This window comes from Pinus tabuliformis, chromosome 4_2 (assembly GCF_031772625.1).
Source record: "Pinus tabuliformis cultivar Carrire ecotype Pingquan chromosome 4_2, CPIR1, whole genome shotgun sequence".
NCBI lineage: Eukaryota > Viridiplantae > Streptophyta > Pinopsida > Pinales > Pinaceae > Pinus > Pinus tabuliformis.
This window is the reverse complement of record NC_142304.1, coordinates 595,643,009-595,658,195: the sequence shown is the minus strand read 5'-3', so window position 1 is coordinate 595,658,195 and position 15,187 is coordinate 595,643,009. Positions and strand designations below refer to the sequence as shown.

Genomic DNA, 15,187 nt, shown 5'->3' with positions numbered 1-15,187 from the left:
TTTCGACAATGGCTTTTGTAGTGACCCATCTTGTGAAAGTTGTAACATTCAATCTTGGATAGGTCCACTTTCTTCTTTGGTCCTTTGAACTTCTTGAAAGTTCCCTTCTTCTTGTGATGAAAAGAATAGGCATTCGACATGTTTTCTTCTTCCTCCTTCTTGTTTACTAACGATATTTTAGCTTCTTCTTGACTACATGCATTCCAAATTTGCTCAAAAGTTGGAGTATCCTTCCAATTGTTAAGTCCTAATGCAAAGGCACTCCAAGATTTTGGTAGTCCTAGAAGGGCAGCAATTATGAGCTCCTTTTCTAGGACAACTTCATCTATTGCTTGGAGTTCATCACTGATTCTAGATATCCTTATAAAATAAGATGAAATGGTATCATCATTCATCATCTTAACAGTGCTTAGTTCATTCTTGAGGCTTGCTATTTGACTAATGTTCTTGATTGTGAATAACTTGGAGAGAGCCTCATACGTTTCTTGAGTGGAATTTATGTTGGATATGTATGGAATTAGGTTATCCTTAACTCCATCCACTATAAGGTTGATAGCCAAGATTTCAATTTCTCGAAACTTTGCTTTTTCTTCTTCACTTGATTCATCTTTAGGCTTCTTGATTTTCCCTTGAACGAGATTGGAAACTTTGTTCTTTTTGAGAATGAGGTCTATCCTCTTTTCCAGGCCCTGTATTTGGAGGCTCCTTCTAATTTGTTTTCTCCCTTCATTGAGTTTGACATAGTTCTCGTAGATGGTAGACTTATCTCCTAATATGATCTCCTTTTTCCTCAATAGATCTTTTAACCTACCTTTTTCTTCCTTCTTCACCTCATTTCTAATATTTTCTCTTGTTGATAATTACTTGTGATTTCTTTGAATTATTATTATCTTTCTTATCTTCTTCTTTTATCTCAATTCATCAAGCAATTACCAAAACACGAAGATCAAGGACACCAGATGTAGTCGCACAACCAAGGAAAAACCCCTATATAGGGGAAAACCCAATCAAGAACTCTTCGTTCAGTAATTCAAATGAGATAGACCAAGACCTTAGACCAACAAACCTTTCTCCTCCACCAAGTCAACCTTCCAATGAGATACTGCAACCTTCAATAGTCTCTTCTTGTTCAACAGCTATAGCCTAACATCAACCTAGAAATTTCGTCCCCAACTTCAAAATTTCGGCCACCCCAACAACTACATGTTGATTTTTGTAGAATTGAATGTGCTCTAGCCTCGAGATTTTGCAGAGAGGCTGAGACATGCATTCTCCAAGACCCAGAAATCGTTTGGGAAAATTCCACCTAGAGATAGTTTAATTAAAATAATTAATATTTTTTAATGTATTCCTAGGTCTAAACTTAGGAAACGTGATTAATTAAAGGGCGTTAATTAAATTTGGTGCGACTCTTCGAGAAGAAGACAAAGATCAACTCCTAGTTAATCTTAGCCCTTCATTATGTTTTAATCTTGGTCGTTGGTGCTCCAATTAATGGGCACTTGGAGAACACACCGAGATAGTGAGATCTAGAGATCGAATTTCTAAAGAGTAGCAACGTTGAGTTGTTGGAGAGAGATCGAGTGATCTTGTTGTAGTGAGCGGCAGGGATATTAGACCAGAGAAGCATTTTCCAGTTCTGGATAGTGCAAGGCAGAGAAGGCAATCGGAGGTTTAGAGAGGCAACGCAGAGCTTCGGAAGGAGTCTGTATTTTTGCTAGGAGTAATTGAGATCTAGAGCCAGAGCAATCAGAAAGGACCTGTAACATGAAGTGTGAATATAAAAAGATTCCTGTCGATGACCTTCTTCTAGAAGTATTCTATCAAAATCATATAGTAAATACCTTAGAAAGCATTCTTCGAGAAAGAATGAAGGAGGAAAAGTCCTCCCCACCTACCAAAGAAGAAAATGAATTGCAGCTTAGCCAACATCAAATATACAGTGAAGAATGGGATGATTCTAAGGAAGATCACGATATTCAAATAAATGAAGAACCTATGAATGACTTTTGGGTTGTTGATTGGGGAATTGGGTATGACTACAAAAATGAAGACCCCATAGTTCCTCAAATCCATAAGAATAAGCTCAGGAAGGAGGAAAATGCTTTGTCCCTTCTGAATAACAATGTTGTCCCTTATGAAACCCTTCCTAGTGATTGGAAGGGTCTCTTCTTTATCTTCCAAGATGATCCAATCAAAGAGGATCCTTCCAAAATTGTGGGCAATTCTGATGACTCTAATGTAAACGAAATTGAGGAATATGCTTCCTTTAGCCATGCCACTTCATGTTTGAGCATTCCTCCCCTTGTTAGGTCCTTGCCTCGAAAATGGATGTTTGTGATGAAGTTTGTTTCCCTAGTTTTAATGAAGAGTTGGTTTTCCCTACGGAAAAATAAAAACATGGTTTTTCCACAAATACAATGATGAGTCCACTTCTTTTTTTCCTAATGACCAAAATAATGTCATCCTAAATATGTCTGAGTCATTTACTCCTTGCCCTAAGGATTATAGGCCCGAGATAGTTCTTCATCAAAGATTCATATACTTGATCATTGATATTTCCATCTCTTGGTTAAAGGATCAAAATCAATCCTCTCGATTGGTATCTTTTCCTTCTTCCAGAGTTCTTTTCTACGGCATATGGGTCTCTTGTTTTCCCACCTCCCGCCCTCGTAACCCCTCATATCATTATTCCCATTTGTATTGTCGGGTCCATTGTAAAAGTAATCATGAAAGCATGCCTTCTTGTATTGATCAATTGACATGTTGGTTGCAATGGATCTACGATTATACCTAGCACTTGACATTGTATATTATGCATGTTAGAATAAGATGCATTGCATGCAGGTTTTTGCATTAGAACTAATGTCATATGATATTTCTCATAATAGGTTAGCTGCATTTAGATTTAAAAACTTCATTTGAAAGTTTACTTCTATGAGTCAATTAAATGGGTCTAATCTAAGCATGCTCGATCATGAGACGTCGCGAAAGCATGTTAGCCCATGTTTTTAATCTATTATATGTGCAAGTAATAGCTCTACGGTAACCACGATATTGTTGGAGTTCTCGTCACCTCCTGTTCGAGTAGCTTCGGCCACTTTTGCGAGAGATCACGTCCTAGTTGGAGCCAGATGTTACCCACCATTTTGTGGGTAATACCGCTAGGAGAAAATATTTTCCATGATGGTCCTCAACCGACAGCCCCTTGCAGCCAACAACTAGCTTATTGTTGTTGAAATTTCTAAGTCTGACACGTTAGAAATCCCTATTGCATTATTTAGTTTATTTAACCTACTTATTCCATTAACAAGTTATTTATACATATAAATACTAATAATAAACACAAATGCAGCCTTAATTCATATATAGATCAACAGTGGAAATACTAGACAAACACAAAAGGGACACCATTATTTTTGGGCAACACATCCCTGAAAAAACCAATGCAGGAAAACCAACGCAGCAGTTCTGAGGGTTTTATTATTATGCAAATTTCTTGAGTACAACTAGGGTGCCGAACTGGCTCACCCAACAGAGATTTTTACAAAGCAGTAATACCTCTTCTCAAAGATAGATATTACGCTTCTCAGCACTAGTCTACTCCACAAAAATCCTTCCAGCACTTCTCCAAGGCCCTGTGTCAGCCTTTTGCCTCTTTGCGTTAGCTCTCTGGCCTTCTGCGTCAGCCACGCAGGCCCTCCAGCCTCTACGCAGTCTCTAGCTGCCTCTGCGTGGCTCCTGCTGCCTTTGCGTCAACCTCTTCAGTCACTACGCTGACCCTCAAGCACTATCTCTACCTCTCTACTATGTACTCACTACCCCTCGCTGCAATAGATCACTTGTTCGAATTTTGTTAGCAAACGCCGCTCCAAAAAATCGAACTGACTGATCAATCTTGGTGTGTCTCCAACTGACCCTCAAGCCTCCTCTTATACTTTTCCTGTTGAGTCTTTAATGAGCGAGATTAAGTCTCTAATCAATGGCTAAGATTAGATTTGGCTTGATCCATGTCATTTAGAACATTCTCACCCAGTTTTATATTAATACCCATTAATATTTTATTTTTCCTAAGTTTAGACGTAGGAACTCCATTAAAAATATTAATTATTTTAATATCTCTCTAACCAGGTGGAATTTCCCCAATCAATTTCTAGGTCTTGGAGATCTCATGTATTTTAGCCTCTCCACCAATTTTCATAGCTATAGCACATCCGATGCTACCAAAAATCAACACTCCCTCTTAGCGAGGAATGTGCTCCAGTAATGCTCAACCACTAAACATCACATTGATCCTTCCGCATCGGTACCTGTGTTGATACTTGGCTTGTTGCCCAACATCCACTGCATCGTTGCTTCCTGTACTACTGCTCATGGCTCTGCCACTGCCACTGCTACATCTGTACTGCAACTCCCTCTCAACATGCTGCATCATGCTGCCCATAGCACTGCCACTGCTAACTTCTACACTATAACTCAGTTACCAAGATGTAAGTAACTGATCTACCCAATTCAAACATCCTTGTCAGTCTGGAAGCCTCTTGATGCTGAAGCTACCTCTGCTGCTATCCTCTGCTCCCTCTGCACTGCTGCAAAAACCTTTGTGCCTCTCGCACTGCTACAACCTCCACTGTGCCTCTCACACTGTTGCAACCTCCATTGTGCCTCTACAGACCCTTGTACTCTAGCACTACCTTGTCGCTTCATCACATCTTGCTTTTACCGACATCTGTCATCTTGCTACAGTCACTCGAGGCTCCCGTAGCTGGATATGATCCAAGAGTCTGGGTACCTCAAGGATCCTGCCCCTCATCTTCTGTAGTCCTCCTAACTACAGCTCGATGTCACCCCACCTCTTCTCTAAAGGTGCATGAGCACTCATGGCACAGTCATCATCAGTCTCGACTTCTTTCTCCGCCTTAGCCGAAGCTGCCTTGGAGTCAGAAGCCTCTCCCTTATTCTTCTTCCTGGGACACTGGGATGCATAATGACCCAACTCCCCACAATGGAAGCACTTCACCTTGGAGATATCCTTCTTCTTCCTCTTCCCTTGTTGTCCCGCAGATGCCAGAGCCGCATCCTCCTCCTCCTCTTTCTTGATTCGACCTCCCTTTTTGCTAGTTCCCACCTTGGTCAGTCGTTTGATCTCTTCTTGGGGAAGAGCTGCCCACATCTCTTCCCATCCTAGAAGAGTAGCTCTGCCCAAAATGCCTTGGACAAATGTCTCCCACTCCTCGAAGACTTCATTCAGGGCGGTCCTCACCAATGTTTTAAAACTCCGACTCCGATTCCGACTCGGCCGAGGGTCGACTCCGACTCCGACTCCGACTCGGTATCGACTCGGCCGGCTCGATTTCAATGACTCGGTCATTGTAAAAAATACATTAAATATTTATTTTTTTATAAAAACATATAATTTTAAAGATTTTCATTCATGTTTCCAAACACACAGCATTAGAATATAGATAGAAGACAACATATGATCAAAGTAGGCTCATGAATATATCCATTATATCAAAATGGCACCCAGTGCATTGTCCAATACATACACGATGATGATATAGAGATCAAAACAAAAACACATAACCAAGGAGGCTATAAATGGCCTCTACAACAAAAGTCTACTATTGGCTACTGCTAGAGTTGCCAACATCAACTGGCTCAGTATTACTTGGGAGTAGGAGTGAAAGTGGGGAGCAAGAGCGAAAACGGGAGCGGGAGCGACATTCTAAGAAGCTCCTGGTTTGGGAGCGAATCCCAGAGGAGTTCGACAACCAATGTCACTAACATCAAAGTACATAGAAGGATTGGTGCTCTTGATTAAATACAAGTTCCATACCCTAATACATGACAAAAGTCAATGGAAACATTGCAATCCTTCAATCCTGAAATCCTGAAAAATTGATAAGTCTGCTGGATTTTGAATGAAATCTAAAATTCTACTTTCTCCGTATGAAATCCAATGAGGCCGAAACCACTCTCAAACATCCTGAGTCATTTCATGGTAATGTTAAAAATTTAAGTAAAAGGATGAAAATGAAGATTAAGGAGAATGTCACTTTTACTTTAAGAATTTAACATTACCATGAAATTTGAATAGCATATCAATAGTACAGAGCATTTGAGTGTGTTAAATAGGTTTGGGAGGGGGAAATGGACCTTAAATAACATTTAACTAATTCATACAACACATTGGAGTCCAAACCAATCAGCAAACACCTTAAAAAATCACTAAAAAATTGTTAAATTGCTGTTTTACTAGTGTTACAGGCCATTATTTGTGACTCAGCCGAGTTAGTATGGAAACGGCCGAGTTGGCCGAGTCAGCCATGACTCGGCCGACTGGACCGTTCCAAAGGCCGTTTCAATGTTTGAGGTGCCAGCTCGGATCAACCTGGTCGTTTCGGTTTCGAAACGGCCGTTTCTTAAAATCATGGTCCTCACCATGAACTCTTGATCCGGCGTGGCCCCTATGGAAGTAAGTTGGTCCCAAATCTCCTGCAATTTGAGGAGGTATAGATCTATATGCTCCCCCTTAGGCATTTGATACGATCGCAGTTGATTCTCTAATAGCATCTTCCATTGCACAAAAGTGCCCTGATACAATGTTGTCAAAGTATCTCACATCTCCTTTGCCATGTTCTGTTCGACAATATGTGGTACAACACGATCCTTGACCCCATCAAGGATTATGCACTTTGCCCTCGCCATTGCATCCTCATACTTCTCATTATCAGCTGGGTCGACTGGGATACCCATTGTTCTCAAGGCGAAGCCCTTGATGCGATGTCAATCCAGCACTGACAGAATCCTGGCCTTCCAAATGACAAAGTTGGAAGCCCCATCCAACCTGTCTTGATCCCTCAATCCGTTCACTGCCATCTATGCTCTTCTTCTGGACTCCCTCTGAGTTTCAACTTCCCTGTTGGAAATCTCCCTCTAAGTCCTGATTTCCCTGCTGGAAATCTTCTCGCCAACTGTCGATCCGCTCCTCTCCAATCCTTTTTGCAACTACAACTCGGATCTAGATTTCTTGGCTAGAAATCCGTCAAGGCAACGACTCCCTCTACCTTGGTTCTGTCCCATTAGGTACTGCTCTGCTCCGACAAAAACAGCACCCCACCAGCTTCCCAATCACAATCTGCCCATAGCTCTCTAGGCCTCAGCAATTGAAGAAATTGAGCCTTCCAGCTCTACGCAATCCCGACAAAGGCTGAATCCCTCGTCTGGCAAACTGCGTCAAGCCTACTTGGCTAAGTAGGATGACGTAGCTCTTCGTGAGCCTCTTCTGCCTCTGCGCTGACCCTCTCTCTGGCTCGAAATGATGACGTGGGCCCTCTGCATCACTCCTTCTCTATTGCCTTTTGCTTAGGAGCAGCTCTATCTCTCAGGACAGTCGCTACTGCTACAAATTTCCGATATCTGTTAGTGCCTTTAGTCCCCCTGTGATTTGCAACCCTCTGATACCATGTTGAAATTTCTAAGTCTGACACGTTAGAAATCCCTACTACATTATCTAGTTTATTTCAGCTATTTGTTTATTCCATTAACAAGTTATTTATACAAATAAATATTGAAAATAAACACAAACGCAGCCTTAAGTCATATATAGATCAGCAATTGAAATACTAGACAAACACACAAGGGACAACGTTATTTTTGCACAACACATTCCCGGAAAAGCCCAATGCGGGAAAACTAGTGCAGCAGTTCTGAGGGTTTTATTATTATGCAGATTTCTCGAGTACAACTAGGGTGCCGAACTGGCTCACCCAATAGAAATTTTTACATGACATTAATACCTCCTCTCGGAGATAGATATTCAGATTCTTAGCACTAGTTTTCCCCGCGAAAATCCTTCTGGCGCTTCTCTAAGGCTCTCTGTCAGCCCTGCTAGCCTATGTGTAGCTCTTGAACCCTCCGCGTCAGCGTTCTACCTCTATGCATCAGCTCTCTAGCCTTCTGCATCATCGACGCAGGCCCCTCAGCCTCTGCACGGTCTCTAGCTGCCGCTACGTGGCTCCTGCTACCTCTGTGTCAACCTCTTCAGTCACTGCGCTGACCCTCACGAATTATCTCTGTCTCTCTGCTATGGACTCATTGCACTTGACTACAACAGATCTCTTGTTCGAATTTTCTTAGCAAACCCTGATGCAAAAAATCGAACTCGATGATCAATCTTGGTGTGTCTCCAACTTACCCTCAAGCCTCCTCTTATACTTTCCCTGTTAAGTCTTCAACGACCGAGATTAAGTCTCTAATCAACGAATAAGATTAGATTTGGTTTGATCCATATCATTTAGAACATTTTCACCTAGTTTTATATTAATACCCATTAATATTTTAAGTTTCCTAAGTTTAGACTTAGGAACTCATTAAAAATATTAATTATTTTAATATCTCTCTAAAAGGGTGGCATTTCCCCAAACCATTTCTAGGTCTTGGAGATCTCATGTGCTTTAGCCTCTCCACCAATTTTCATGGCTAGAGCACATACGATGCTACCACAAATCAACAGTTGTGCCATTTCTCACATGCATGAGCCAACCATGTGGTTCCTCACCCATCTGTTATGATCGTATGCTTGAAGGTGGGCCTCCCGAACCTAAAGGTATGCCTTGTCATTTAGTAATTGATTATTGTAGTTTTCTTATCATGGATACTTCTAGGCATGGATTAATGGGGGGATTCAGCAGAAAGGGTGGGCTAGGTCAATGCTCTTGTCCCCTAGACCTCTTTTGGATGTTAACTTTGTACCCTAGTCCTGTGGGATCTCTTTTACTGACCTATGGGCTTTAGGGATGGTACTACATGGGAAACCCTAATTTTGGTTGTGCGGTCCCACTCCCTCATCCACATATATCACTCTCTTTCCATTCATTATAACCCCATTCATCATTCCTCCCACCCGGGTCCACATTTCCCCACTGGGTACACATAGGCTTAGCCTTCCCCTTCCCCTTGCCCACACCTTGGCTTGGGCCTGGAATGATGCCCTAGAGGTAGACACAGCTGAAAAGAAAAATAAAAGCATAATTCGCCACATTCAACAGGAAGATCTACCACAAAATGCAAAATATGGTTGAGACAAACACATTTAGCACGTGGGCAAAAGCCAATACATGAGCTCTACCCCATTATCATGGCCATTACCCCAGTTCTTATAGGCTCTAGATGAACCTCCTTTATCTTTCAGGAACCCATGATTGTCCCAACCCCTAGTGTGCAATGAACTGCCCTACCTTAAAGGGGATATCCACTGCCATACCTTACACATCATGGTCTTATCCGTTGAGCCCCAAGCAATTAACCAAAGAAAAATCATAAAAGGCATATAAATAAGCATGGAGGAATTAAGATCGGGGCACCTCATGCACCATGATTACTCTGTCCTACACATTATATACCCAAGTGTGGGCTCCCCTTTTACTAGCTACCCTTGTACCCCAACATGTGGCCCAGGGCTACCCCTTTCATTCTCTACTCCATTCATCTCTTTATCACTTGCCACCACCCTTTGAAGGATGTACCTTGGGCATACTATCCCCTTTAAAAACCACCTAATAGGGTACTTGGTTAACCCCATTTGGAGCTTGGAGACATTAGCACATGCCAAAGCCCACTATGGAAGGGCATGCCAAAGCCCCCTTTCCTTTTCTCTAGGTCACATAGGGCATCAACTATTTCATGATCTAGCCATCCAAATACTTCGATTTTTGGTCTGCAACTGCAATACTATGTCCTCAAGAAGCCCTCCAAATTTCATGAGATCCCGACGGTGGGATCTTGAGATATTGCAAGCCCTAGCTCGAAGACCAATTCTTGCCCTTGATTTCCCTTAGGCCAAAAATCTCACAGGGATCCTTGCATTGCCTTTCATTAAAAATTCCCTCCATGATCCCTTTCCCCTCCCTAATTAGGTCAAGCATATCATTGGTTGCTAAATCCCATCCCCTTGATTGAATCTCGATCCACTTGCTCCCGTGTGGTCCCATGCATTATCAAGGTTAATTCTTCAAAGATCGCCTGGAACCCAAGTTTCCACAAGAATTCTAGGGCATAGGGGTCTCCTTTATAACACACATATGCAAAACCTAACCCTAGAAATTTTCCCCAAGCCCTTCCTAGAGAGCCTTCCATCTTATCTTTCAAGACAAGCAAGCCACATATTTCAACCTCTCTTATGAATAGGCTTCCAGGATCACCCCTCGCCTTATCATTGGTCCATCCATTTCATGATCCTTGTCATAGCGGGTCTCCTCCCATCGGTGAAAGTCCGTAAAGGATAGGGAGCCTTAGTCGAGGTGACAGTGGGCTAGCGCTCCATTGTTGCCCTTAGCCAAGTAGTAACCCTTCAAAGATCCCCTGTTAGGACCCCTGCTAGCTTGAGCGGTAACAGGACCACAGACATCAGAATAAATGAGATCCAAAATTGCTTTTGACCTTGAAGCACTGCTTCCAAATAATTTCTTGACATTTTTACCCAATGCACATCCCTTGCATACTCCTTCATGATCCTCCTTGAGTTCAAGGACGTCATTCACCATTGAATTTAGAGTTGGTAAGATTTTGTAGTGAAGGTGACCAAACCTTCTATGCCAAAGTTCACATGGACTTACTTCTATGTGAACCAAAGCTTAAGAGAGAGGTGTCAACAATCTGTAAAGTCTTCCTTCACAAATCCCAATTATCTTTGCATTTTCAACATTAGAGTTTTTATTCCATACTACAACCTTTCCATCTATAAAAGCAACTCTATCTCCCTTATCTTCTAGACATGAAATAGAGAGTAGATTCTTTTGCAAACCTGGAACAAATAGGATGTTCTTGAGATGAATATTTCCTCCATTCTCTAGCTCTAGTGAGGTTGATCCAATTCATCTTACAATAGCTCTTCTTATCACCAAGCTCAATGGAGTAAGAGGATTTTCCTCTTGATAAGGTCTTTAGTTGCTTGTGCTCAACAGTTATATGTTTTGATGCTCCACTATTGATTACCCAAATATTCTCATTTTCAAATGTGCCAGTAAGTGCTAAGAATAATCCTTCATCAAAGACCTTAGCTTTGATACCATGTTGAGAAATCTATAGGGAAATGGTTAGGATGATTTCTCTTATACTTGATAATTGCTTGTGATGTCTTTTTACTTTTACTTATTATCTTCTTCTCTTGTTATTATGTTATTCTTATCATCAAAAATTACCAAAAGAAGATCAACAATACACATGAACATAGGATATAGGCTACAAGCCAGGGCCAAAACCTCTCCAATTGAGAGGAATGCCCGCAAATCACTTCTCTTCTTATAGACTCTTGAATTGACGAATTCCAAGACCTCTAGACCAAAACCAATACACTTCCAAGACCAAGTCCAACCTTCTTGATGATGTGCTTCCTTTGTCCAAGTCAAACCCAGTCAAATCTCTTCCAGCAATAAACTTTGACCCCCAAATATAGAATTTATGCCTCTCCTGCAGGTCTGAAATTTTCGGCCGCTCCAACAATTGTTGCCTTTGCACATCTAAGCTGATTTAAGGCTTCTAGGGCTTCTCTTGACCTTTGCTTGAGTTTCTCCTTCTTCTAGGGCTAGAGGATGACCTAGTAAACCTTCCTTCGACCTTCTTATTGCACTTTCTTCAAATTTGATCTTACAGCAGCAAAACCCTAGCCTTCTTTCCTTCACACATGTGAAAAGAGAGAGAGAAATAACCCAAACACTTGTCATCATCCTTCTTCCTTCTTTGTTGCCCTTTCTTGTCCTCCACCTGAATGATGAGAGGATGAAAGATATCCTAAGGAGGTCGAGTTCCCTCCTATATATAGGCCTCCAAGGTGGACGAAATGCCCTAGAATAGGTCGACTTCTTAGCTGCCAGGCCAACTTGGTCTTGGAAGGTATCTTGACACTTTAAAATACAAAAATAATTCTTTTTACAAGTTACAATGTGCTCGATGGAGTCTTCCTTATATGACAATGACTATGTTGACTTCTTGACAGATTCTAGAAGCACTCGATGGGTGCTTGACTTCTAAAATAAAAGACCTTGAGCATGAAACCCATGCTTCAAAAATAACAATAATAATTTTTGTTTCATTTTACAATATAGAAGAATCAAAAGTACATTTCATATATATGAAGACAGAAGCTAGTTACATATTTTTCAACAACTTGGAGGACAAATCCCTAGTCAGTCATCCAAACACTACATTTCATATTTTCAGCTCTATTCGACTAAGGACACTTTGTTTGATGTCTGCACCCACAACACTCATTGAAGAAAAGAAACCACTTATTTGGTTGGCCAAAGGGACAATTTAACAACATAGGTTAATCAGTTGTCATAATCTGCTTTGAAGCAGACTTTTCCTTGCCTACAACAGAAATTAGGGATGATTTCCTCTGCACATAGAGGAAACGGTAACTTTTGGTAGGTGATAGGTAGCATTATATCATAAAGGTTCATTACTATTTGTAATTACTAAGCTATGGTCTAAAATTGTTGATATAATCCCAGTAATTACTAAAACCACTCCAACACTCCACCTACCCTCCCATTAATCACTACAATGATCGATTACATTCCACTTTTGGACGATGTACTTTTATAAATAAAGTGGCAGATAGAACATACAACATTGGTACATTTAAGGTGTGTCTCTTAGTTCTATCTTATTTGTGAGAGCTTTTTGATTTCTGTTGGTGTGCACATATCATGTAGACAATCAAATTTGAGATTTCAATCCTAGTTCCCTTAACCTATTTTCTTCTTATAGCATCTGGGAGAGAAACTGGCACTACCATAGTCCAATGCTGACTGGATGTACCTTATAGTCCCATTGACCTATTATTTGGTCACTCGTAGACATGAATAAAGTTCTCCCTTCTTATCTTATCAAGTTGTAAAACTACAGATAGCATGTCAGCAGGTCTTGGATGATGCTATATGCTATTAAAAACTTTGCTGCACTTTATGTATACGTTATATATAGCCCTGGCCAAAACACTTATGAACTATTATCTCATAATTAAAAGCACCATTGTATATATATCTTTCAATAGACAATATGGAAATTTTTTTAAAGTTATAGAAAATGTTAATTTAGCCAATATAAGAAAATACCATCACAAACAAACAAATATTCATAGAAACAGGCTACCCATTGCAGGAGGTGGCTTTTACAAGGCAATCAAAAATAGAAAATTCAAGAAATGGAGAACATGCTACAGAACCCCTATTACCATCATTAAGGACGAAAATGGAAAATAAGGCAAATAAGCATTTAATAGAGCAGTACAAGCATGTCTAAGGAGTTATGAAAGAATTGAACGAATACTTATAAGAAAAAGATAGTTACAAATCTTGCCAGAATAAATTAGTGGGGAGACATTCAGTAATTTGCAAACACAGACTAAAGGTATTGAGATGGCCAAGTTCCTATGAAAAGAAGAATTATTGAACCCACAGAAATCTTTAATAACACCAGCTCATGCATGAATCAAAGAGAATGACTACCACAAGGAGCCACAATGTGAGAGGTGGAAAAAATGTAAGAGGTATGATAGAGATAGAAGAAAGTGATTAAATGTATTCCCATCTATAGAAATAAGAATATGTGGGGTTTTAAAGACAAACAAACAAAGGTATCAAGTAGATTCTTGATTCTTAGGATAGCAAAAAGATGAGAGATCATCAATAGCCATGGCCATAAAAGGGGTCTATAGTTACTACATCAGTATAGTGGGTTGCAATTTGAACCAAATTGGGAGTGTTCATGACTCACAAGTGAAAGTTTTGCGGTTCTCAAAGGGAATCAAGTGGCTGCCAGATTTGGCCCTTGTTTCACTGTTGCTTCAGAGTTCAAGGCCACTATAAAGAACTGACTTTTGGAGTACAGATTATAAGCAAAGAATGTTGAAGAACTATACTGACAAATTTTAGATCATTGCAGCCAACTTTGCAAGTAATACTTCAAATTAAAATGGTTGCCTCCAAAGACCATGCCCAAAAGAAGCCAACAGTTGCACCCTGTGCCTCTGAGCTATTACAAATTAATGCACAAACTTAAAGACAATATTAGATCAAACTTTTTGCTAACCACAACCCCGAGAACTTTCAACATCTACAGAATCAGCATTTCTCTAAAGGAAAATAACAGACACTAGATTCCCTGAAGAAATACCAATCTCCAAAAACATGAAGATATTTCACTATCAGATTCAAACCACGCAAATCAAATACAGCTAATCATTGACACTGAATCTATAAAAAAAAGAAACATGAGCAACTAACAACGTTCAGAAATGTGAGATAAATACTCCATAAAACCTGTTTGGTTCAGTTCAATCCTGAAAATTGAACAAGCTTTAATATGACCAACACATGGGAATGTATCAACTTTAACTAGAATACAATGAAGTACTATATGTCTTGAGGAGAACAAACTGAGTTGCACAGACTTTGTCAGTAGCCTTGAAAGACACTGACACCAGACAATGGTGCTGCCGTGAGGTCACATATCATAAAAAGAATATTACCTTGTTGGGCACTGCATCAAGAAGATTTGTCCTCAGATCTTACTATTCCAGCCACACCCCTGAGATAAACAACATGAGTATCAAAAGCCACCTTAACTCGTGAAAAAATAAATGAACAAGCTGACAATTTGAAACCAGAGGCATCACTATCTGGTTTAAATGCATAGACAAAACCATGCAAATGCATGCATATAAGCACAGACAGAGGGAATCAAATAAATGTGACTAATCACTTAACAGGACTTAACTATTAACAATGTATACTGATTAAAAAGCATATGCGGCCTTATAATTTTGTTACTGAATGTAATATATCTTGAAAGAGTTGAGTTGCTTTACATATTTAGGAACTTAGATCTCGCATTCTGAAATTCCTGCTGCATGTATAATATGTGTGCATCTATATCACTATATTTTCCTTATTTACAAAAACTGCATCTTCTAATTGCACACATGTAAGGGCATTCTCATTCTGAACTTCGGAGTCCCTGCCAACCCCTAGGCATATTTAAATCACATTTCCCATATTTCAAAAACGAAACTCAAAAAAACAAAGAAGTAAGCATGCCAAAACAATAGACGAAAAACTGGTAAACATAGGATGCATATAAATTTCTTCCCATATATATGTTTGAACAGCATTTCCAGGAC

The 15,187-nt window shown here is 40.1% G+C and overlaps 1 protein-coding gene across 4 annotated transcripts in view; it reads right to left on the bottom strand.

The window, feature by feature from the left end:
- LOC149170704 (protein S-acyltransferase 8-like) overlaps window positions 1-15,187 on the bottom strand; it is a 404,753-nt gene that overhangs the window by 73,965 nt on the left and 315,601 nt on the right. For 3 of the 4 annotated variants that reach the window (XM_089423992.1, XM_089423991.1, XM_089423990.1), the window contains exon 6: window positions 14,537-14,595. In XM_089423992.1, the coding sequence (XP_089280118.1) occupies window positions 14,553-14,595 (43 nt within the window). In that variant the 3' untranslated portion in view covers window positions 14,537-14,552. Of the gene's footprint in view, window positions 1-14,186; window positions 14,596-15,187 lie in introns of those variants that run through there. The other variant, XM_089423989.1, reaches the window with a different exon arrangement.